Source organism: Pungitius pungitius, chromosome 8, assembly GCF_949316345.1.
Source record: "Pungitius pungitius chromosome 8, fPunPun2.1, whole genome shotgun sequence".
NCBI lineage: Eukaryota > Metazoa > Chordata > Actinopteri > Perciformes > Gasterosteidae > Pungitius > Pungitius pungitius.
In genome coordinates, this window is record NC_084907.1 from 11,540,013 (window position 1) to 11,564,012 (window position 24,000).

General features: G+C 51.3%; 1 protein-coding gene across 4 annotated transcripts; it reads left to right on the top strand.

Annotated features, from left to right (window-relative positions):
- The first annotated feature begins 486 nt into the window (after positions 1-486).
- On the top strand, positions 487-23,869 carry klhdc8a (kelch domain containing 8A). Of its 4 annotated transcripts, XM_037490961.2 has the most exons (10): positions 487-743; positions 1,096-1,231; positions 2,167-2,231; positions 10,240-10,581; positions 10,977-11,187; positions 12,408-12,572; positions 12,660-12,878; positions 21,399-21,500; positions 21,632-21,780; positions 22,556-23,869. In XM_037490961.2, the coding sequence occupies exons 4-10, from the start codon at positions 10,417-10,419 to the stop codon at positions 22,607-22,609; spliced, it is 1,065 nt and encodes a 354-aa protein (XP_037346858.2). In that variant the 5' UTR covers positions 487-743; positions 1,096-1,231; positions 2,167-2,231; positions 10,240-10,416; the 3' UTR covers positions 22,610-23,869. The 4 variants fall into 4 exon arrangements, with proteins under 4 accessions (XP_037346858.2, XP_037346857.2, XP_062419853.1 ...); XM_037490960.2 differs by lacking the exon at positions 1,096-1,231; XM_062563869.1 differs by lacking the exon at positions 487-743 and having other exon boundaries at positions 817-1,231.
- Positions 23,870-24,000: the final 131 nt, after the last annotated feature.

Below are 24,000 nucleotides of genomic sequence, written 5' to 3' on the forward strand. Positions count from 1 at the left end.
TAAATGGTGGTTTGGTGGGTCCACCAAAGTCAACACACAAGGGAAGTTTTAAATATACGTGTAAATATATGTGTGAATGTAGCTGAACCTCATCAAACTATGTGAAAGAGTTTCAGCGGCAGCGAGAACATCCAAAGGACCCACTGAGACAAACACAGCAACTAACACAGGACACAGGATGGCATAAACTCAATAAACCCCAACCCGACTGACAATATATACATTATATATACTCACACACAAATATTACAAGGCAACTATAAATACTATGTATGCATCAGTGGGGTGTGTGTGTTGAACCAGTTCAAAAGATGATTGCTTGTCACCAGAATAAAGCTCATTACTTGTAGTAATTTAATATTCTATATATTTAAACAACTCAAATGAACCAGAATAGCAGCTAAACGCCCTCCGTTTCGAGTGATGCATGAACGCTGCCCTCTCCCTCCCTCCCTCTCCCTCCGGATTGTACCATCGCACAAACGATGTGTTCACGTGAGCGATGAATACTTCATTCCTGACCCAGATAATGGCGCTATATCAGGCTCGCGAAGCGGCGCTGTGTCGCGGTGCCGCCCGTCGCTCCGCTGTGCGCTCCCGGTGCGGCGGGAGCCGTTAACGGCGCGCATCGCATCTTCCTCCGACCGGAGCCACTCCCGTCCCCGGCTCGCTCACCGGGGGAGAGGAGCGGAGGGGAAAAGGACGCGCGCACCGAGAGAGGGGCGATGGAAACGGGGGAAAAGGTGAGAGGGAGAGAGGTAGTGGGGGGAGGGAAGGGGATAGGAAGAGGAGGGGGGGCACGCGGGGGGGGGGGGGCACGCGGACTAACACGACTCCTTTGCGCGGTTGAAGAGTAAAAGCTAGCGCTTAAGACAGCGGCGTCCCGTTACTCGGTGCATTTGGCTGCACGGCGCTGCGGGAAAGAGTTTGCAGAAAGTTTCGGTGTTGGACGGTGAACTTTCGCGGTGAGACCGCGCGAGGCTGGCGGCGCCGTGACGTCACCCGCCAGGCAATATGGCGGCGGTTCGCGAGGCAGGTGAAACGGTGCCGTTAGCTGGGTCAATTCAAGTATTCATTCACGTTGTGTGGTTACAGGACGGTGGCCCACATTAGCTGACGTCATCCATCGCTAATATTCAGATTAACAACGTGCTGCCAAGTGACAGAGGTATGGGAACATATTTGAAGAATATTAGTGCCAGTGAGTGAACACATTGGGGGCAATGAAAAGGTAATGTGCTCAAAGGCCAATGCAGAGGCTTCATACAATATGCACACAGCTGCCACTGTTCGTTAAAAGCAGGTGAATTCTACAAGCCAGCAAATACAAGTGGCTTTTCCAAAGGTTTGGTTATTGTTCTGTTTCAGTGGAGTCTGTATTAGAGAGACCGCATCACACAAGTTGATCATTTTTAATTTGTGAAGATTTGTGTCACGTTATCTTTTCGTGCTGTCTGCATTGACACCTTGAGTGGAAGCTAGAATTATTTCTGTTTTCATCACAGCTCAAAAGGTTTTTCCAACTCCTTCCCCCCGCCCATGCAATGATTGATGAGGATGGATCCATTGTTAGGGGCCTCGTGGCAATGGCGACAGGGAATATAAAGACCATGCAGGCCTTATCTGAAAGGTCACTTACTCAATATTCACCACACTTGTCTGTCTGGGATCGAGCTGCCGCTCAGGATAAGTACAGAAGGAAGAATGACATTTCTTTGTCCTCCTGTCTCCCTGAGGGAGACATTGTCTCTCTCCTCCGCCGCCAAACTTTGCCCCAAAGTTGCAAACGCAACTTAACTGCATAACAGTTTGAGGAAGACCTTTGTAATGGCATGGTCTCCTTCACAAACTGCATGGGGGGAGAGGAAGGGGGGCCCAGTGGTAATTGAAGAGAATGTATCAACTCAACTAAATGTTCATTCTACAATCTATTGCACAAGTCTGTTTGCAAACGCAACACTTAAAAGTTTCTTTCAGTATTTATCTGTTGCTATTGTCAGTAGTATTTTTTTTTTAAAGAGGGCGTATGTTCCCAGAGTCCAGAGCAGCGCTCAGTCAGCGTAAAGCGAACAGAAGGGTTTTCGTTGAAGGGGAGTACTCCCTGTGTGACGAGTGTGTGATGTAATGCCCTGTGGTGCAGAGGTCACAGTGTCGCCGTCTTCACAGGTGACTGAAGCACGGCGCTGAGAAATCATCACCGAGGGTTTCCGGCCCGGGAGTCTGCCCTGAAGGTAGTGCCATTGATTTTCTCTTAGTTCAAGAGCCTTTTCTATACATTACATGTCGTTTAGCTGACGCTTTTATCCAAAGCCGGGATTTGAACCACCAACCTTGTGGCTCACAGCGCATCACACTACTCCATGCACCACCATCGCCCCCTCACTTGCTTTCCTTTGCTTCCTGCAACAATAATTCATTACTTCCTTTTAAACATAGAGAACCATAGAAGACAACTCCCATCCGCCACATTAGATGGTGGTGGTTCGATGACAGACGGGACAGAGCTCCTTCCCTGTCAAAGTTAGGGGGGAGTTAAAAACTGATATATAACGTATCATGCCTGTCAGCCAGTGCTGCCGGGATGACGGGGCCATCTCTCCCTGTGACAAGGTGAGGGACATTTTCCAAATAATGAATTGACAGCAGTGCTCCAGAGTCGGCGCGTGATTGAGGGCCCGCTGGCACGGGCGGTCCATCCTCTCCTCTGGGTACAGAGCCGCATCTCGCAGCGGTTCCTCCTGCGCTCGCTGAGCACAGTCAGCTGCTTACATTAGCAGGACGCGTGCACTTGTTGTTGGTGCGCGAGGACGAAGCTCGGGTTACACTAAACGCACCCAAGGCGCTGGGTTCGGCATCGGCGGCTCGGTGGCGTTGGTAAATGGAGCGGCGGAGGATCATTTAACTCCAGGGAGGAGTCGCTACGCGGCGTCCAGTGAAGGAGCTCGAATCAGCGATAAACAGGCTTTTTGCAATTATAACCTTCCAATTGCCCGTTGTTGATGATCCACATTGGCTGATTGTTTCTTTTATTTTATTGACTGGTATTTAAAAACTCAGACTACTATTTATCAAGAGCATCTCAAAAATAGATTTAGCCCCTCTACGGTTAGTGTAAAGCATCAAAGATTCTAAATGTAATCTTTTCAGTTGTTATAGTCTTATACAAATTTGAGATGATTCAAGGTCCTCGACAAAAACAACATTTTACAGGATTAACATTTGAACATGTATCGTTGTTATGTCTTAGCCCAACAGTTATTTACATGGGGGGTGATTTATGAAAGAATCCATACTGTTAGCTTTTCAGATTCTACTATGACTCACAACTTCCAAGTCTTTTTTTTTATAGAAGCTTGTAACTTTTGCTACTGAACAATAGCAATAAATACATCTTGGGGCAAATATTCTAAATCCAAATATATGTACGGTACATTTGACGTGAGAAACGAAGAACCTTCCAGGCAACCTCTTTGATTCTTATAATATTTGGAATTATCATATAGAACGTTTTTCGCAGGGCTGTCAATAGATTAAATTAAATGAACTAATTCACTGCACATTTTAAAATTCATTAATAGCATAAAAGACTAAATCTAACAAAGCTTAGAAAGCGTGTATTATTTTAGACACTGTTGTTTAAATGCTAATGTTATTTTAAACACAAAACAACACACATTTGATCATCTTGGAGGCGGGATCCCAGCGGGTGGAACATGTTGAATTAGCGACTCTTCCTGCTGTCCTCGTGCACTTTGCTCTCAGCTCGCCATCATGTGACGGCTGTGTTTGAAGCGCCAACAATCTTCCCACATTTAGCAGGACTCTTTCCAAACCACTTTCATTTGCATATTCAAAAACCCTCCAATGATCTAATATCTTCTGCTCATCTACTTGCAGGCCTTTTGATAGCAGAGTGGATCTAAAGCCAGATCTTCAATCAAATCAGATCCAAGTTCCAACAACCAAAATCAGATCGAAACACTCCTCTCGTGAACATCATCAATGATGTACGAGGATATGAAGTTCATCATTTAGATGGATTTCACTGTGCAGATTCATCGGCCTGAGCTTGTCGAGTGAGGCAGATATTACTTGAATCTTGTGCTATATTTGTTAAGGTCGGCTATCCTGTTCCTGTGTGTACGATAGCAGAGAGCCAGAGTAACAGAGAACGGTGGGAGACTGAGGGAAGCTTTAAAATATTCACTTATAAATTCCCGGGTGCTCAGCTGGTCCAAAAATAATCCAAAGCAAAACCAAATGAGTTTCCCTGCGTAGTCCTCCTGGTCTGCCTCTACCCAACCCATGGCAAGCCCGAGCGTTAGCTCGCGCTGCTGTGAGCCGGCGGTCTACGGGGAACGCGTGCTGCTGCCGTTTGATCCTCTCTTTGCTTAACGCAACGATGTGAGTGTGTGTGTGCACTGCAGCAGACCGGAGGCGAGCTGCACAAGAGCTTTATAGAAGCCCTGCTGCCTGCAGAACACCCTGTGCAGGCCTCCTGATCCGCACGCGTAAGGAGGTAAACACACCCTTTGTGCTCCTCTTCAGACGCCTTTAACCCCTCCAACTAACTCTTTCATACAAGTGTGTGTGTGTGTGTGTGTGTGGTGGAAATGAAAAGAAAAGCCCTACCTTTGCACAAACGCTCTCACTCTGAAGTTAACCGTTCGAATCTTAAAAGGGTAACGCACAAACACACACACACACACACACAAACCGATAAAAGCTCAGTGCAGCAAAATAACCGTTAGGGAGTTCATTCCAATTCTGCTGACAGCAGATAGGCTTCAGCGTTCTCTTTCTCTATCCAGCAGTAATTACTTATAAGGCCACAGGGATTATGACGTCCCCGAGTCCCCTCTGTAATAGAGCCGGTGCTCCATATAGCCCTGTTGACCGAGTACGCTTCTTCCATCACCCCCAGTCCTCATTAAGCCGTCCCTCCCCCTCGCTATTCCCCTCTGTGTAATATCCTCCATCCATTAACTAACGCCCGGTCCTCCACCCGTCCTCCGTCCTTTCCTTTTCCTCGCGCTTCCTCCTCCTTTGCTCTTCGGGGACTCTACAGGCACATAACAGTGCAGCAGAGAGTGTGCATATATGCACACTCTGCTGCATATACATGCTCCTTATGCCTTATTCCTTGGCGTGTCCACGCATACCTCGGCCTCTGCTGTCTCTCCCCATCTGATGTTAGCTTTCTTTCTGTGTAGATACAGGAGACAGATCTGTCTCCGTCCTCGTCCCCACGGCTCCTGGGGCAGCCGCATGCAGATGTGCCCACTGAGCTGTGTGTGTGATCCGTGTGGCGTTGTTACTCGAAATACGCCTGACCTCTTAGCAGAAGTCAGTGATCAGCACAGGTCCATCGAAATGCTTCTTTTCTTTTATTCCCTTCAGCCTTGTGCTGAGTTTACACTACGCAATATAAGCCCCGGCTTTCAATCAGAGATAGAATCAGCACTCTGTGGAGCGTGATAAGTATCCAGACCTGTCCCCAAGTCCAAATCGGGTTCTATGGTTCTTTTAAATCATTCCACACGGAATCCTCGTGGCAACATGAGGATTCTAAACATCACGGTGATGCCGTGAAGTCATGCGACGTGGTGTAGCTTGTTTAAAAGGCGTGCTCCTGCGGAGCGAGGGCGCACGTATCTTTGAATGCCTGTTTGCCATAGAGCTTTAATCCTCAATCCAAAATGAGATGTTCCGTCGGCGTGTTGTTGAGGGAACCAGCACAACGCCAACCTCCAGTTTGTCCTCCAAAAATACACCAAGCAGAAATGTGCAAAGCCCTCTATTTTTTTTCCCTCTATTCACAGCCGAGTTGCCACGGTGACGAGCTTGCCCACTTTTTACAGCATCTGTGAGCCCAACACACACACTTAAGCACGGATACGAAAAGACACGCTTGAACACGGATCGGCAGGCAGGGCCAGTTTACTTTTTACCTGTCTGCTGGTGACGATTTATTACGGGCGGCACACGGGCCGCTCCTCACACGCGGTCGCGTTGCAGACGACATTAGCAAAGAGGGCAGCCGGTGAGCCAACTGGCTCCTGCAGGGCCTCAGCCAACAATCAGCCACGACTTATTTAGGCGACGCTCTCTCGATATCGCGCCGCACAGCTTCGGACCGCTAATTTACTTCATCAGTACCAATACCGGGGCGCAGGGACAGCTGGGCCGGACGCTCTGGTGAGGGCGGCATCCAGGCTGCTTCGTCCCTCCCTGCCACTGCTAGTGGTGACTTATGACAGATGACGCCCGGTGTGCTCCTCCTCCACGCTGCAGATGCGATTGGCAGAGAGGGCGGCCGGCGGCGCCATTCGAACGTCTCCCCGTGCTGCCCTTTGATCCGGAGGTCAGTTCGGCAGCCACCGCACACACGGAAGCGCAAGTCAGCAGTGTTCCCTCACAGGCTGCTGCTGTGACCGGTGTAAAACCGCCATTATCGCAGTCATCTCAATTTCTATTCCAATGGCCCTTAGAATTTACCCAGAAAGCTCCGGATGATGGACCGCCTGTTGTTTCTCGTGTTTTTCTCCTTGGTTGCACTTCCCGTCGTGAGTTGAGCTCAACCTCATTGGAGCCGAGGAGGTAACCGGGCCGATGCTATCAGACCCGGCGGCGCTGTTAAAAGCGGGCCCGGCTGGGACCTGTCTGATAGAGCTCAGGTACATTCTTTAGCGCACACGCACACACACGCATCCAGATACGTACACACACACTAAACACATTCTTGGGTGCACCGAGGTCGGCTCTAGGCGGCTGCACAGATGGAACGTTTTGAATACCGCAGACTAATTAAGTGAATCGATGAGCGACCCCACGGTGAACGTCCCACCGAGGGAGGGAACAGACCGACTGAGCCCACCTAAGTAATGGAGCTAGGCCGCCGCGCTAAGAATAACTCCGTCTGCACCCAAGCACAGGCCGACCTGTAGGACGAAAAGGGGTTGTTTTAAAAACTGGCCAGCGGGTCAAGGAGTGTTGCTTCGCTCGGGCTAAACGACGGAGGGGGGGTCAAAGCAGCAGCCCCAGGGGGTTGTTGGACGAATCGTCCATGGATGCAGTCGGCTGCTGCACTGTGTTTTAGGAGCTCGTCACCTCAAGGAACAAAGCAGTAGCTGTGTGTAAACCTTTTACTCTTTCTCATTAACAAGTCAATTCAAGGGGAACGCCAGTGTTTTCGTCCTGCACCTTCAAAACGCCGGGTGTCTCAAAATGGACAAATTACAAAACAAAAGCACAGAGGCTTTCTGTTAAATATTTTCCTACATCAGCAGTGGTTGACAGTTTTTGAATTTTTGAGACGAAATAGTCGTCGTGTTTATACTGTTGGCACACGTTTCTTCTCTTGTTTAATTCCCGTCTAAATCCATCGTGTTTCTGGGCTTTTGCATGCAAAATGTCTGCATCGGTTGTCGTGGTAACGACCTACATGTGTGCATGTTCGCTAGCGCGTGGTGCCATTCCCGACAACGAGCTGCCACCAAAGATGGAAATGTGTCCTCTCAGTCTCAGTGTTGTACTCGCGCTTTGGGCCCAAATCGCGGCCGGCGGGTCTGTGTACCTGGTGCAAAGATCAGTAAAGCGAACACTTACTTCTTCCCGTTAGGAGCCGGTGGTCTGCAGGCATCCCTGTGGACACGGACCGTTAGGGTTGCCACGCGTCCCTTAAAATACGTAGTTGTCCTGTATTTGATAATGGAAAAAATCGCGTCCCGTTTTCAATCAATACGTATTTTCCGAGTTGTCTTCAATGCAGCATCCTGTGCAAATAATCCCGCCCGAATTCTGTGAAGACTCGTCCTATTCGCCCCTCATTGGGTAATTGATGCAAAAGTACAGACAGAAGTCGCCCCCCACCCGTCGTCCGTGTCATCCCTTTCGTTTCTGTATTGAGGGTGTCAACCCGAGGGACAGCGATGTCTAAAATCCATCCAATGCGTCCCAGAACTAGACGGGCTCTGATTGGCTCTCGTTGCTGAACAGTATCAGCACTGTTAATCATTTATAGAACTACTTTTGATTCAATTCAATACAAACCAAAGAGTAGTATTTGGAAAGTGTCTTTTCGTGAGACATCTGACCGCATCGTCGTAAGTGTTCCACGATGAGGGAGCGCCGCGGGGGGTTCCTTCCCTAACCCGGGATTACGTCGCAGCGCGGCTGCTCCGTCCGCTTTAGTCATCTCACATGTTCCAGTTTGTCGTATCAAACCTTCTTGCAGGCTGAATTGGTGCCTCAGCTTCAGGTTAGTGTTTACGATTTGACTCTTTGCATGAAGGTGGGTCTGAAGTCGACAAGCAGAGCAGCAGACTCCCACAATGCAACCTGTCGATGCCCCTCGTCGCTCAAAGGTCGCTCAGCGTCGGCCGTGGCGCGCGATTAACAGGCACTTCGCCGGGCTTCATTTAACGCGGGAAGCTTTCACACTCCGAGGCGGCGCGTCGGGGGGGGGGGGGGGGTGCGGCGGCACCGTGCTGCCTAATTAAAAGTTGGAGGCACGCTAATTGTAAATGGCTTCAGAGGATGCTGGTGGGCTCACTGTTAAACTCAAGCTACTCAGGCAGCTAATTAAAAAGAATGAAGATATAAAAAGAAAATCAGTTACAGATTGCAATTAATGCAGCCCGTGGGCCCGCCTCGTTAGCGGGGGCTCCCGCCTCGGTCGGCCCGTCTGAGAGCGAGCGGGAAGGAGAACTGCTCTCCACGTGTTTTTCATCCCACTTTCATGAACCAGTTATTAACAGCTAAAGCCAGCGATAAGCAATCATGTGCACAAGAGATGAACAAAGAAAAGGAAAAAAACGAAAGCGTGTTGCTATGGCAACCGGCAGTGGGGAGGATTTTATTTTGAAGGGCAGTTGTCTCTTTAAATTCACCTTGTGTCCTCCGTCTGTGGAGCGATCAAAAGGTGTGACAGGTAGATAAAGCATGGCGCCAAAAGCGGAGGGAGAAGGCCCAGAGAGGGGGAGAGAAAAGGGAGAGGTGTTTGGGGGGAGGGAAAAGGAGTTGAAAGAGCTTCATCGCTGAGGGGTTTGCTTTTTCTCATGTCTTCGCTTAAATGTCGTCCACACCGAGCGTCTCAGGGGGAACTGCTCACGATTTGGTTGGCAGAGCATTGTGGGTTTATTCTGGGAGCTTCCTCCCACATCATGGAGAGACCCCCACCCTACCGCTTGTGGGAATGACACTGGGGGGAACAAACCAAGGGAACAAACTTAGTTCTGCTGTTAATCAGAGCGGGGGTGGTGGTCTGATTGTCACTCAGCGATGTGGAGGATGTAGAACTTGAGGACAGAATGTTCACTCAGCATTTTCCTTGAGATGAGAACACCTGGTAGCAGCTGCGGGGGGGTGCTGTTTGAAGGATAATTCTGAATAAGACGGATGATTGATTCAATCCAATGATTCGTGTCTGATCAAGTATCGCTCACAGAGATCTCATGAGATGGGATTGTTTCCAGGGAGACAAAGTAGGATAAAAGGATGTTCAATATAAAGGCTGAATATGTATGAAATATAAATACCTTACCACTTGCCCCTTTACAAATAGTTGTATCTCCATTTACACTGTTCCTCCTGTCCACACAACATCTCTTCTGTCCATCCTCTGTACTCTCCCTGAGGATTCTTCCTTCCTTCTCCCCTTTAAAGGGGAGGGGGGGGTCGGAGGAGTTTTTCCTGTGTGGCTCTGAGGAAAAGGGATATTGGGCTATACAAAATAAACATGATTTAATGGATTCCTAAATGGCAACAGAGGCTGATGTTAATCTTTACTTCAGTAAATGCAGCTGCTGACCCACATCTTCCAACACCACCCAGGATTCCACAACGTCTTCGGGGGGGTTGAAACCGTCTCTTGCTGCTGGGTTCCATGCAAATGTCAACAAGGATGAGAAAGAAGCAACGTGGCTCTCTCCTTAGCTCCATCCAGACCCAGCTCCTGAAAGATCAATGTGTTCTATTACTTTTCACCACTTGCTGGAGTGATTACTGAGCCCTGAGAAGTTTAGGGTTCTACAAACGTAAGACACATCGTGCTGTGAAGCTATACTTTACACTTTAGTACTGTAGTGAATGTACTCTGTTACTTTGCACCTTTACATATGGTCTGCACTGGTCTTTGCTGAAGATGCTTCCCACACTGGTCTTTTTCCTCTCTCTCTATTTCTCCCTCTCTGCCTATTGCACCTCTTAACCCGCTTTGCCCTGGTATCTCTCCCCCAGGGCCCTGCGTGAGGTGGAGCGCCCCCCCCCCCCCCCACCCCCCCACCTCCCACCCTCCAGGAAAGGAGAGCTCCCTGTAATTGAGCCTCGATCCCCTCAGTTCCTGCTGATCGATCAAAAAGCTCCCTGACTTCTGGCCTCCCCCCTTCAGCCCCCCCTGAGTCTCCCCCGGTGGTCATGGCGGTGCCTTCAGCCCACGAGTTCCACTGGCAGAGCCTGGCGCGTCTGCCCAGCGGCCGCGTCTACCACTCGCTGTCCGAGGTGGGGGGGCAGATGTACATGCTGGGGGGCTGCGATGCCGCTGGGAGGCCCTGCCCGTCCCTGGATCTCTACTCGCCCGAGGTACCACAACCAATGCACCACGGACGCTAATGCTTCCTGTTCTGGCTGTCAATACAGACGTCAGAGCAGAAATGATCCAGTCAAACATGTAAAGTGTAAGAAAACGGCAAGAAAAAGATGGATTATAGAAATAATAAATACATCCACTGCAAAGTGCTGTTTGTACAGTAGCTACATTGTAATTCCCCCCCCCCCCACCCTGCAAATCTACCACGATTTATTCAAACTTGAGTTACCTTAAGACCCCGAAGACACTGTAACAAATCAATTAATTTAAATTGTAAATAAACAAGCTCTGCGTAGGACGCTAAATTCAGCACTGAGGGTGGTGCATTAAATCAAATGAAAATCACAACTCCCCCGCTAACACAAACTGGTTCTGGTTCTGTCCGCAGGGCGACCGCTGGGTGGGCCTGCCCCCCATGCCCACCCCACGCGCCGGGGCGGCCGTGGTCGTGCTGGGAAAGCAAATCCTCGTGGTTGGAGGGGTGGGGGAGGACCAGAGCCCCCTGAAGGTGGTGGAGATGTACAACACGGAGGAAGGCAGGTGGAGGAAGAGAAGCGCCCTGCGGGAGGCCCTGATGGGCCTGTCCATCACCCTGAAAGGTACGCAGTGACCGGGGCTCACGCGTGTTCACACTGCACTGCTTCTCCCCCTCGATGGCCACGGAGTAATCTTCGGGCCACACACACACACACACACACACACGCACACGCGGTGCTCGGCCCAGCGGTGCATCATCAGCATCGGCTGGAACGCAGACAGATCGCCGGCCTCCTCCATCCTCCCAAACAATCGTCCCATCGACGGAGCCTCTGCTCGCGGTTCCATCCCCAGACAACAAAAACAATCCAAATTGTCTGCCAAAATGATCGATGGGGCCAAATTAAAACCAAATATGCTATTTCTGAATGCATAGTCGGTCACCAAATGGATATTGGCATTTTCAGAATCGTTATTTTCAAGATAATGACTTTTTTTGTGAAACTTACCTTCCTTTTTGTAGTAAGTAAATATGAGTAATTTCTGAAGACAAACATCATGAACCGCAGACTCTTTCCACTTCACCCTTCAGGGGTGCAGTGTCGCTCGCGTCCACACTCACCCACGTGCATTCTTGCGGTCGAGGTGTGACGCCGAGGTGCCAGACGTGGACTCTCTTGTTTTATCGCGCTGCTGCTGTCCTCCCCCCCCCAACGAGGTGTCTCCATCTGCTGGGATTGGTCTTTGGCAAGCTGCTCATTCTTGAGCACGGTTGTTATTGTTTGACTCATTTTAGCACCCAGACTGTGCACAAAGATGCACAACGTGACAGTCAAACCAAAATATCTTCATCGCCCCCTGGTGGCCGGCTGGGGTAGAATTCCCTTCCATGTTAGCGGACATTAAAAAAAAGTCTTAATATATTGTGTCTAAAGGTGGTTTCTGTCCTTTTTAGGTAGTTCTTATCACGTTCAAAAAGATAATACCTTGATAATTTTGTGTTAAAGTATTTGATGCTATGAAAAGGCTGCTCTGAAAGAAGTGGTCACTTGTTAACTTTCCCATAAATAAAATATATTTCTGAGTAGCTGTGTCCTATCCAGGCAGCTACTGTGGTGCTGACCTACCAGCTAGCAGGCTAACCAGGATGTGATTTTTCTCGGCTTGTGGTTGGCTCAGGTATCTGTGTGGGCGGGACATTGTCCCTGTGTTGCCGCCCTTTGAACACACCTCTGTACACTAATAAGCACAGGGGGTAAAGACGCTTCATCCATCGTTTTATACAGTCAATGATGAAACGATAACTGCCTCAACGTTCTAATTGTGTCCTGTCTGCGTGCAGATGGCCGGGCGCTGGCTGTGGGGGGAATGGGTGCCGACCTGCTCCCTCGTAGCGTCCTGCAGCAGTACGACCTTCGAAAGGACGTGTGGGCTCTACTTCCTCCCATGCCGACCCCTCGCTACGACGCCAACGCGCAGCTGCTGGGCAACAAGCTCTACGTAGCAGGTGGGAGCCCACCGGCCCGGCTCTGTCCGTCACGGTCAAACCGTCTGAACTCCAGAATGTAACTATTCTTTTCCCAACGTCTCTCAGGCGGGCGCCAGTGTAAGCGACCCGTGAAGGCCTTCGAGGTGTATGACGCAGAGACGCGCTCTTGGACTACACTACCCAGCATGCCCTGTAAGCGATCGTACGGGGGCGTGATATGGGACGCAGCCGGGAGGCTGTGTCTGCTCGGAGGACTGCGGCAGGGAGGAGGACACCAGAGCTCCAAGTTCACCAAGAACGTCAACATCTTTGACACCAACCAAGGTACGAAACACCTAAATATATTTATGGACCTCCTTTTATAGCTTTAGTCAAAATAAATGGTAAATAAATGGCCACACTACAAATGCTACGTGAGAAACCATCTATATCTCAAAACATGTCCAAATGAATTGCACATAAATGAGCAATCTTTCCAGTGGGACTAGCTTACATTACAATGACAAGTTGGAAAGAGACCCTAAACTAGCTCTGTACATTTAAATGAGTTGACTATTTGGTTTTTAGTTCTTCACACGGAGAGGTTTACACATCCAAGTCTGCTCACAGGTTTTTGGGAGTAACTCTGCTTACCGGTTGTACGAAGTCTGAGGATCTGCCTCAAAGGGCCGCACTTGTTGCATTCTGGGTATTATAGGAACCAGGTTTTGAGAAGGAAGTATACTTTTAATAAGTTGTTGTCCTGTCTTAGTGCTAAGCAAGGCTAAATCCCTCATCAGTTCCATGCTGTACTAACAACTTCCAATATTAACGCACCGCTGTGAGCGACACATTAACCAATCTCATAAAAAAAGCTTAGGAGTCATTCTGAAATGTTTCCTTTAACACCCGAGGTCACTCACACAAAAATAGAATTACTTTAAAAAACTAGTTTTATCGCCTCCTTCGCAGAGACGTCCCCGCTATGTGAACAAATTGAGGAGGGACCGGAAGGAGAAGCGACAATCGATAAGTCCTTTTATTCAGTTGGAAGCCAAATAAAGCAGAATGTGGGAGTGGAAAAGTTAATGTGAGATTAGGAGTGTGAGGGAGGGAGGGGGGGGGGGGTAGAGGGAGAAAAAGACCGTCCAAGTCGCACACACACATGTACACAGCCGCCGTTTCTCCAATCTAATTTAGGTGGAGACGAGATGGGAGATGTGCTGCGGGGGAAACGGTGGGGGGGCACTTTAAATTACAAGATCCAGAAACAGATTGCTTTATTATCCATCTGCAGCAATATCTCTCCCCCCCCCCACACACACACACAGACACACACACAGACACACACACGTGGCCGTGCAATCTGCTGTCACGCTGTGGTATTCTATTACTGTTCCATTCCACATCGCCACTATCAAAACCCACGCCGCGGTTGGATGATGCGTCGCTATTGTGGGCGAGCTGCGACGCGTACGGAGTAAGCCCCGACGCAAGAGTGAGAAAAAGTCCTTTAAAAAAGGTACGTTTATAAAAGAACCAAATATACAATTGTACGGTGTGGGTTGGCACGGCTGTGGACACAGGCACTGACACCAGGGTGGTGAGTTATAATATTTTATTTGTTCGGCTCACGAGGACACGCCGCTCGCTTGCTCGGTCGGTCTCCCTCCCTCCTCGCTCGCCCCCGCCTCACTGCTATGTAGGGGAGAGCACACACACACACGATTATCCCCAGCTGATTGTTATTATTTTCACCTGGCACTGTTCCCCGAGCCACTCCCCCTCTCTCCCACCTGCAGCCGGGCTGAACCCACGCCCGCCACCACATACCCCCACCGCCCGACTTAGGCCGGGGAGCCCTCCGGCCTAGCTTACTCCCCCCCCCCTCCCTCCAGAGGGCGGGAGAGGAAGTCCGCCACGACCATCTGCGTCCCCGGCCTATGGACCACCTTGAAGTTAAACGGCTGCATGGCCAGATACCACCGAGTGATCCGGGCGTTAGTATCCTTCATGCGGTGGAGCCATTGGAGCGGGGCGTGGTCCGAACAGAGGGTGAATGAGCGTCCCAGGAGGTAGTAGCGCAGGGAGCCCACCGCCCACCGGATGGCCAGGCACTCCTTCTCCACCGTGCTGTACCTGGCCTCCCTCTCCGACAGTTTCCGGCTGATGTAGACCACCGGGCGGTCGACCCCCTCGACCTCCTGGGACAAAACGGCCCCCAGCCCTCTGTCCGACGCGTCGGTCTGCAGAACAAACGGGAGAGAAAAGTTAGGTGTGTGGAGGAGCGGCTCCCCACAGAGAGTCTGTTTTACCTTCTCAAACGCCCGCTGGCACTGCTTCGACCACTGGACCGGATCTGACGCACCTTTCCGGGTCAGGTCGGTCAAGGGGCTGGTGAGGTCCGCAAACCCGGCGATGAACCGTCTGTAGTAACCTGCCAGCCCCAAAAACCGCCTCACCTCCTTTTTTGTCTTGGGGCGCGGGCAGGCTGCAATTGCCGCCGTTTTGTCTACCTGGGGACGCACCTGCCCCCCCCCCAAGTGGTACCCCAAATACCGTACCTCCCTCCGTCCAACTGCACACTTCCCCGGGTTGGCGGTGAGCCCGGCCCGCCTCAACGACTCCAGCACCGCGTCCACCCGCCGCACATGCTCCGCCCAGGTGGTGCTGTGGATAATGACATCATCCAGGTAGGCGGCTGCATATGCGGCGTGCGGACGCAGCACCCTGTCCATGAGGCGCTGGAACGTGGCCGGGGCACCGAACAAGCCGAAGGGAAGCATGGTAAATTGGTACAAACCATACGGAGTGGAGAAAGCTGTTTTCTCTTTGGACTCTGACGACAGGGGAATCTGCCAGTAGCCCTTAGTTAAATCCAGGGTCGTAAAAAAACGTGCAGTGCCCAGCCGGTCCAGGAGTTCGTCGACCCGGGGCATTGGGTAGGCGTCGAATCGTGACACGTCGTTTACCTTGCGGTAGTCCACGCAGAACCGCACAGTCCCATCCTTCTTGGCCACCAGAACGATGGGGCTGCACCAGGCGCTGTTGGACTCTTCTATTACCCCCATCTCCAACATAGCCGCTAATTCCTCCCGAACCACTTTTCTTTTGTGTTCGGGTAGTCTGTAGGGTCGTGACCTCACCGTCACCCCCGGGGGTGTCTCGATTCTGTGCGCTATCAGGTCGGTGCGGCCTGGCCGGGGGGAGAACACATCAGCAAACCGCTCCTGCAACTGGGCAATGTCTGCTCTCTGGTCCTCAGAGAGACGACCCTCACACGGGAGCGGGGTGGGATTAGCCGCTTTTGGCACCTCCGGCCCCAGGTCCTCTCTTTCAGATACTGTGGAAATCAGAGAAACAGACTCCGCCTCCCTCCAGGGTTTCAGGAGGTTGAGGTGGTATATTTGTGTAGCCCCGCCCCTGTCAGACCGCACCACCTCATAATCAACATCCCCCACCCGGCGTGTGACCTCGAAGGGCCCTTGCCACTTAGCCAGGAGTTTTGAGTTGGAAGAAGGAAGTAATACAAGTACCTTTTCTCCCGGTGTGAATTGTCTCAGCTTGGCTCCTCTGTTGTACAGCCGTTGTTGTCGTTCCTGGGCCTGGAGCAAATTCTCCCGTGACATCCTACCCAGTGTGTGGAGCTTTGCTCTCAGGTCCAGGACGTACTGGATCTCGTTCTTGCCGGGGCTCGGACCTTCCTCCCAGCTTTCTTTAATAAGGTCCAGCACCCCTCTTGGTGACCTGCCAAACAGAAGCTCAAAGGGGGAAAACCCGGTGGAGGCCTGGGGAACCTCCCGGACTGCAAACAACAGAGGGTCAAGCCATTTATCCCAATTACGTTCATCGTCGCTAATAAATTTACGAATCATGGACTTCAGCGTCCTATTCATCCGCTCCACCAACCCGTCAGTCTGGGGATGGTAAACGCTGGTGCGGACGGACTTAATGCCCAGTAACCCGTAAAGTTCTCCCAGTGTGCGCGACATGAACGAGGTGCCCTGGTCCGTTAGAATCTCTTTCGGGATTCCAACCCGGGAGATGACCTGAAACAGTGCTTGCGCGACGCTCTTTGCAGAGATATTGCGCAATGGCACTGCCTCCGGATACCGGGTTGCATAATCCATGAGGACTAGCACAAAGCGGTATCCGCGTGCGCTCCGGTGAAATGGCCCGATTAGATCCATGCCGATGCGCTCAAACGGGACCTCCACCAACGGTAGCGGCCGCAACGGAGCACGCGGGATGGCTGGTGCATTGACCAACTGACACTCCGGGCAGGACGCACACCAGCGGCGCGCGTCCGCCCGGATGCCTGGCCAATAAAATCGGGCCATTATCCGGTCTAGTGTTTTCCCGTATCCCATGTGACCCGCCATCGGATTATAGTGAGCCGCCTGGAAAATCATTTCCCGGCGGCTTTTCGGCACCAGCAACTGGGTGTTTTCCTGCCCCGTTCGAGTGTCACGACTCACCCTATACAGTCTGTCCCTAATCAATGAGAAGTGCGGGTACGACTGTGATGCGTCAGGGCGCACCAAATGACCATCAATTCTTATCACTTGGTCGTAGGCTGAGCGTAGAGTATCGTCCCGAGACTGCTCGAGTGGAAAATCTTCCATGGAGCGGAAGTCGGGAACCGCCGGAGTCTCCACGGGAGGCTCCGCTGGTTCCCCCTCTCCCCCGGCGGCGTCGGACGACCTCGCGTCACCGCTGAGCACAGCACACATACCGCATGTCCCTGTCGGTCGTGAACGCACCCCCGCAGCCTCTCCCATTAGCGTGTTAAATCCCTCCCAATCCGTTCCCAAAATTACTGGGTGCGTCAGGTGGGAGCTAACCGCGACCTTTATTCTATATTTTCTCCCCTTGAACCGAAGTTCGACGGACACTATAGGATACTCGTGAATGTCCCCGTGCACACACCTAATTTTCACCCGCGACGCTTCTACCAATGCCCCGGGCCGAACCAGGCTCTGGTGTATCATGGACTGCGAGCAGCCCGAATCCACCATCGCCTGGCGTGTACCCCCCTGGATTCTTACCGGAACGCGGTACGTCGCTCCCGGGCCGGGGGAGGGTGATGGAGCGCCGGCGACCCGGATCACCTGCCCCACCTCCATCAGCGGGCAATCCCTCCGCAGATGGCCGGGCCGCCCGCACTTCCAGCACTCCTGCCCTGGCGTTTGAGAATCTCCCGGTGAGTCAGGAAGGGTGCCGGGGTTTGCTGCGGTCGGGGGGTCCCGGTGTACAGCTGTCGGCGCCCGACGTGGGGCCGGTGTGGGCCGCCCCGCGGTCCGCTGCGGGCTCCTTCCGGTTGGCGCTGCTGCTGGTTGCGTCGCCGGCGGCGCGCCCTCCCGGCCGCCCTGCCCGCTACGGTGCACCGCCAGGTGGTCCTCGGCCAGGGTGGTGGCTGCCTCCAGCGTCGGTGGTCGGTGATATCGGACCCACGTCGCCGTCCGGGCCGGGAGCCCCTCCACGAACTGCTCCAGTGTCACCGCTTCCAGGACCTCTGCCGCCGTTTCCACCCCCGTCGGCCGGAGCCACCTGGCGGCGGCGTCCCGGAGCCGCTGCCCGTAGGCGAACGGCCTGTCCTCTGGCCCCAGCCTGGCCCCCCGGAATCGCCGCCGGTGGTCCTCGGGAAGCAGCCCCAGCCGGTCGACCACGGCCTTCCGCACGGCCGCATAGTCTCTCCGGGCCGCCGGGGGGAGCCCCATGGCCGCCGTCTGCGCCTCCCCGGACAGGAGGGGCACCAGCCTGACCGGCCACTCTTCCTCCGGCCAGCCGCATGCCTCCGCCGTCGCCTCGAAGGCCTCCAGGAAGGCCTGGGCGTCGTCCTCTGCTGTCATGCGGTGGAGGGTCAGGCTCGCCAGTGCTGTCGGGCCCGGTGGTGGTAGCGCGGGTCCCGACCGTGCCACCAGTAGCTCCAGCGCCTGGGCCTGCCTCCCCACCTGGGCCTGGAGCGCCCCCAGGAACTGCCGGTTCGCCTCGGCTTGGTCCCTCTGGATCGCCGCCAGCTCCCCAATCATTTGGCCCAGTGCCAGTGCTGGTTGGGCCGGCATCGCCTGCTGTCCCTCGTCCGCCATTCTGCCGGGTTGGGCGCCACTGTACGGTGTGGGTTGGCACGGCTGTGGACACAGGCACTGACACCAGGGTGGTGAGTTATAATATTTTATTTGTTCGGCTCACGAGGACACGCCGCTCGCTTGCTCGGTCGGTCTCCCTCCCTCCTCGCTCGCCCCCGCCTCACTGCTATGTAGGGGAGAGCACACACACACACGATTATCCCCAGCTGATTGTTATTATTTTCACCTGGCACTGTTCCCCGAGCCACTCCCCCTCTCTCCCACCTGCAGCCGGGCTGAACCCACGCCCGCCACCACAACAATATAATGCTATATATATATACACAACTCACAATCATGACAATTTATTTGCACCTGTTTCGATGTGCCACCTTTCGATGACATTCTATTTCCGTATTCATTAAAACAACTGATTTGTACTCGTATTAGTCGGTTCTGAGAGTCTGATCGGAGCTCATTTTACAAAAGGCGGAGCGGTCGTTAAAGTTAGTCTTCAGAAACAGGACCAAACATTTTGAAGCCGAATCAAATACAAACCAGGATTCTCCTTTTTTTGGCAAACCAGTATATGATTGCTCTTTTTTTTTAATGGACTGTCTCTGATGAACAAGAGGACGGAGACCGACTCTTGAGTTGCCTGTTGTTTCTTTCGAGCTTGATTGTGTGTCTTACAATGCTCAGTCACTCAAATCTCAAACCTCACATCATGGCATCCTCCTGGGGCCAACTACTCACTAATGTATTCACCCCTTGTCTATATATTTATGTCCCCCTTTAAAACTACCCAACACACTTCAAAGCAGATGGAATCAAGCAGAAATAAAGCAAATATGGCCAAAAAAAAAAAAAAGGCCCATTCTTAAGGAGGAGATTGTGTCCAGAGGGCTGATCTGGTCGGTCAGCTGCGCCTTGAGATCACACACGAGACGAGACAGAATCCATCAAAGACACAGAAGCAATCACCTTCCTTCAGTTTTAATCACAAAGGACAATTACGGCGGAGACCTGTGGACGGAACCCCCCCGACCGCACGGACCACAAACCCCCCCCCCTCACCTCCCTTTCTATTGTCCCTCTCTCTCCCTCCATCACTTTATTCTCCTCCATGCATCCCGGTGGTCTCTCTCTCTCTCTCTTGGTGCTCTCTTGTGTTGTCCCTCCACCGCGAGCAGGAGTAGTGCTTGCAGTCGCATGTCTGTCTCCAGAGGACAGGACCGTACGTCTGTGGTGGGACGTGTTGACGCGAGTTTATTTCATAGACCAAAGTCCAGCCAGTAACACACTGTCAACACTGAAGAATAGTCGCGAGCATGCGAACTGGGGGGGGGGGGGCTTGTTTAATAGTAGAAATCAACCAGATCACAGTGTGTCTCCAGTATGTAGAAATTAATATGATGATGTTTTTGTAGCATTTCGCTTACTTTGAGGATATGAAAACAGTGTGTTTGAATGCACCTTTATTCCAGGGGTCACTTTTTGGTTGGATTATATATTAATCATCCACCTCAATTTAACTATATATATATATATATATTCGTGATTATTGAATTGATCTAGCAGTCAATTGTTGACTCAATAATACAAATTAATAGAAATGCTTTGCTACTTTTATACATGCTGAAGTTAGTTACATACGTGCTAACATTGTTACACACATTTATACGTACAAACATCACTTAGAAATGCCTATGCACTGTCATGGTTACATACTTGGTCCGCACATAACAAACGTGAGTACGTACCGGGGGGGGGCTTCGCGCGTACCACCACAAAACATCTGCCACGAGTGTTTTGCTGCGAGGACGGCCAGCTGTGAGCTCATTGTGTTCACCGCTCTTCATTCCACTCTGCCGCACCGCGCAGGAGGAGTCACCATGCGGCCGCTTACGTCTCGCTCGCTGCACAGCCAGTGGTTTCCTTCGCACTGTCGTCGCTGCCTCTTGTTTAAAAGAAGGATCGAGAATAAATGAGAAGGAGAAATAACAAGACTGGAGACATTGTCTCTTTTTTTTCTAATTCCCTGCCTCATTCGCCCCCCTGATGGAGTCAATTTTTTCCTCCGTAACCATCCTCTCCAGTCAGGGTGTCCTTCAGATAAACAAGAATTGGCAGCAAAAAAGACTTTCTGCTGGGAAACGACAACAGCTTTGTCTTCATTTCCTTTTCATCACGTAGTGTTTCAGCCTTGAGTTGGAAATAAAATGTCACTTCTGCTCCATAATGTCTTTAGAGAACTCTTTTCACTGCCAGTCCTTGGTGTCAGGTAATTAGAGAGATGGAATTTAATTTACCACGTCTTCTGCACCTGCGGCATGACTGCTTTTTTTTTTTTTTTTTTTTTTTGTCGTTCTGTTTCCAATACTTGGGATTAAAGGTCCCAGTGGCTGTTTTGGTGGTGGATAAGAAGAAGCACCTGCTCACCGCGGCCCCATAGTGGCAGCAGGGTGGGAAGCTGTTGAGGGATCATGTATGTACCATCAGACACTTCCATCTTTACTGTTCTCACAGACTAGGAAAGCTCTACAGGAGTGAAGGAGGGAGTCAGGTGGCCGTGTTTGAGTTGTTTTTATCTACATTTCCACATAAAAATGAGGATCCCTGCTGCGTGCGCATGCATGCTGTACGTGGCTGCAGCTGGCTTAAGGTCGACCTGGTTTTGCGCAGGTCGCGTTCAGAAAACAAAGCTCCGCGGTGCCACTGACCCAATGACCCCCCCGAGCTGCTTCGCACACACACACACATCCGCTCATGTCGGCTGTTGCGTGGTCCTCTGCAGGCGCCTGGCTGAAGTCGGATGAGACGGTGGCGATGAAAACAAAGCGGGCCGACTTTGCTGCCGCCTTCCTGCGCGGCCGCGCCGTCGTAGCCGGAGGACTCGGTAAGCGGAGACGTCCCCGCGGGCTGCAAATATTGATTGATTGTCACTAAACTCGCAACAAAACAATCCACAAGACGAATTGAACGTACATGACTGAATGAACCCACGAGTACCCTTGGGTCTTCTTCCAGGTCACGAGCCCTTGGCCCTGGACACAGTGGAGGCGTTCCACCCCCAGAGGAAGAAATGGGAGAGGCTGGCCCCGATGAACTTCCCCCGATGCTCCACCTCCTCCATCGTCATTCGAGACCGCCTCCTAGTGGTGGGAGGAGTCAACCAGGTAGCGCTCGCTCACTCGCGTGGATGCTGTCCGTGTGGTTTCTCTCACAGGAGGGAGACGAGCGGTGTAAACCTCGTCACCTGGGAGGGTGGAGCTATGCTTTGAACCGGGCCTTGGGTGCCTTCTCGCCCCACCTGTGTGGTTTGGTTTAAGTCCCTTGGTTAAGTTGCCTGGTGTATCCATAAAAAGGTACCACGGTATGCGCAGATTTTTAGTATCAATACTTCCTTAAAATAGCGAGCCATCAGATCGCGCTCACTGCTCTGCTCCCTGTCATTCAGCCTGCACACATTGAGTGACAGGGGGCGGGTCTTGACTTGATTTTGGTGTCGGGACAACCCTGACCTGAATATCAAAATAAAAGCAGTAGTGTAAAGCACAGCAACAAGGAAAGGGTCTGCGGCCTGAAGCTGTTACAGCATCAACTGATTAATCAGTATTTATTAAAGGAAGAGGGTATCAAGTCAACATAATTCATTTTGCGCTTCAACAGAATGGAATATTCTAATGTTTCATTTTGATTTATTTATTTCATTTTGTTTCAATTTAGATTCCTTCAATATTTTAGTTTTTATGTCAAACTGAAGCCAAAAGATCCAAAGTGAACCGTGAGGTTTGTGGTCCATTGCACCCCGAGTCCTTCTCACTTTGATTCGGCAGCTGCTGAAACTGGATAACTGTGTACCATTTATATCTTTGAATGAACCCAACCACAGATTTACCAGGTTGACGCTTCTGACCACCTTTCCCTTTTCTCTCTCTCTCTGTCGCTCAGGTTCCCAGCTCGGCCCACGAGATCCTGTACGTGAAAGAAGAAGAGTATCTGTAATCCAAGACAGCGGATGGGCGAGTCTCTGGAATCCGACTGTGGTGCAATATAACAAACACGGAGATGGAGTCAGATGTACAGTAACGGACTGCAGTGCCCCCTGCTGGGGCCGTACGGACACTGAGCCCCCCCCCCCCCCCTCATAATATGAAAGCACAAACACACACACTGGAGGAGCAGGCTCTTTCTCTTTACTATTGTATGTTGGGGTGCGTGTTTTACGTTGCCGTGCCAACTGGGAGACTGTTCAGTAGATTCCAATGTAGACACATGGACGAGCTGTTTTATGGCACATATGCATTTTAATGTTCGCAGACGTGACTGCAATATTCATCATGGAGCAAAAAAAAAAGGAGAGCTCACCAGGAAGTGGACACCGTCGGCTTTCAGATGTACTGTAAGAAGATTTGCACTAAAGCAACACTGAGTTTAACCACCACCCCTCTCTCGGGCATTGTGGGGATCACACTGGGAAGCATGTAACAGTGTTGTAACGGTGTGTGCACTGTTTCTGTGCCGCTACTGTGCACATCTGTGGCTACGGTGGCCTCAATGTGATGCGTTTCTTGTATCAGAGGGCAACTTGCTGCTTTTTGGAAGCAAAGAAACCGATGCGGTACGACTCGGACTGATTGTAGAACACATAGAATTCCTACAGCAATAGCGTAGTTTCTTCAGTGTTTCTTTAGTACCGTGCTGTGATGACCGTCGGTTACTCAGGTAGTGACGTTACACGCTCAACAATCTACCGGCTGGTGTGAGGTCATTGCCGTGCAAGATGTGAACCGTGTGAACTGTTTCATTGTGTTTCACCCTTCAGCATGATGCATTTCTGATTTCTGTGATATTGGAGATACCCCGTAGTCTTATGCAGTGGAATAACTGGGCTCAGTGGTTTGTATTGCACTGGTTCTCCACTAGGTGGCGGTATGTACTCGCGTGAGTTCACCTTCTGCAGGGTAAAACTGCTATTATTACACGTGCAGGTGCTTTGTCTCATTAACTTCGCCCTTTGCTAAGCTCACACTGTTACTAACTGCAATCCCTGAACACGTGTTATCTGATTTTGATAAATGGTATTTTATATAGAAGAGAAGAGTTTACAATATGAAGGATACATCCAGGAGGTCAAACGGACTCCAGTCAGGTGAAGATAGAAGCTAAAGTCCACAGATCACCTGAGAGCAAAGACTGTGTTTCTGTTAACGTTGGTCTGTATTCACTGATGCCATCATTAAAAAAGCATGTGTATTCATTCAATGGAACTTCAGTGGCTTCCGTATAGCAGTGCTACCTGTAATTATTGGTGTGCTATGCTAGCATAGCGTTTTTACATTGATCACTGATAAACAAGGTGTAAGAGGACTTCCTCCACATACCCAGCTGGCTTT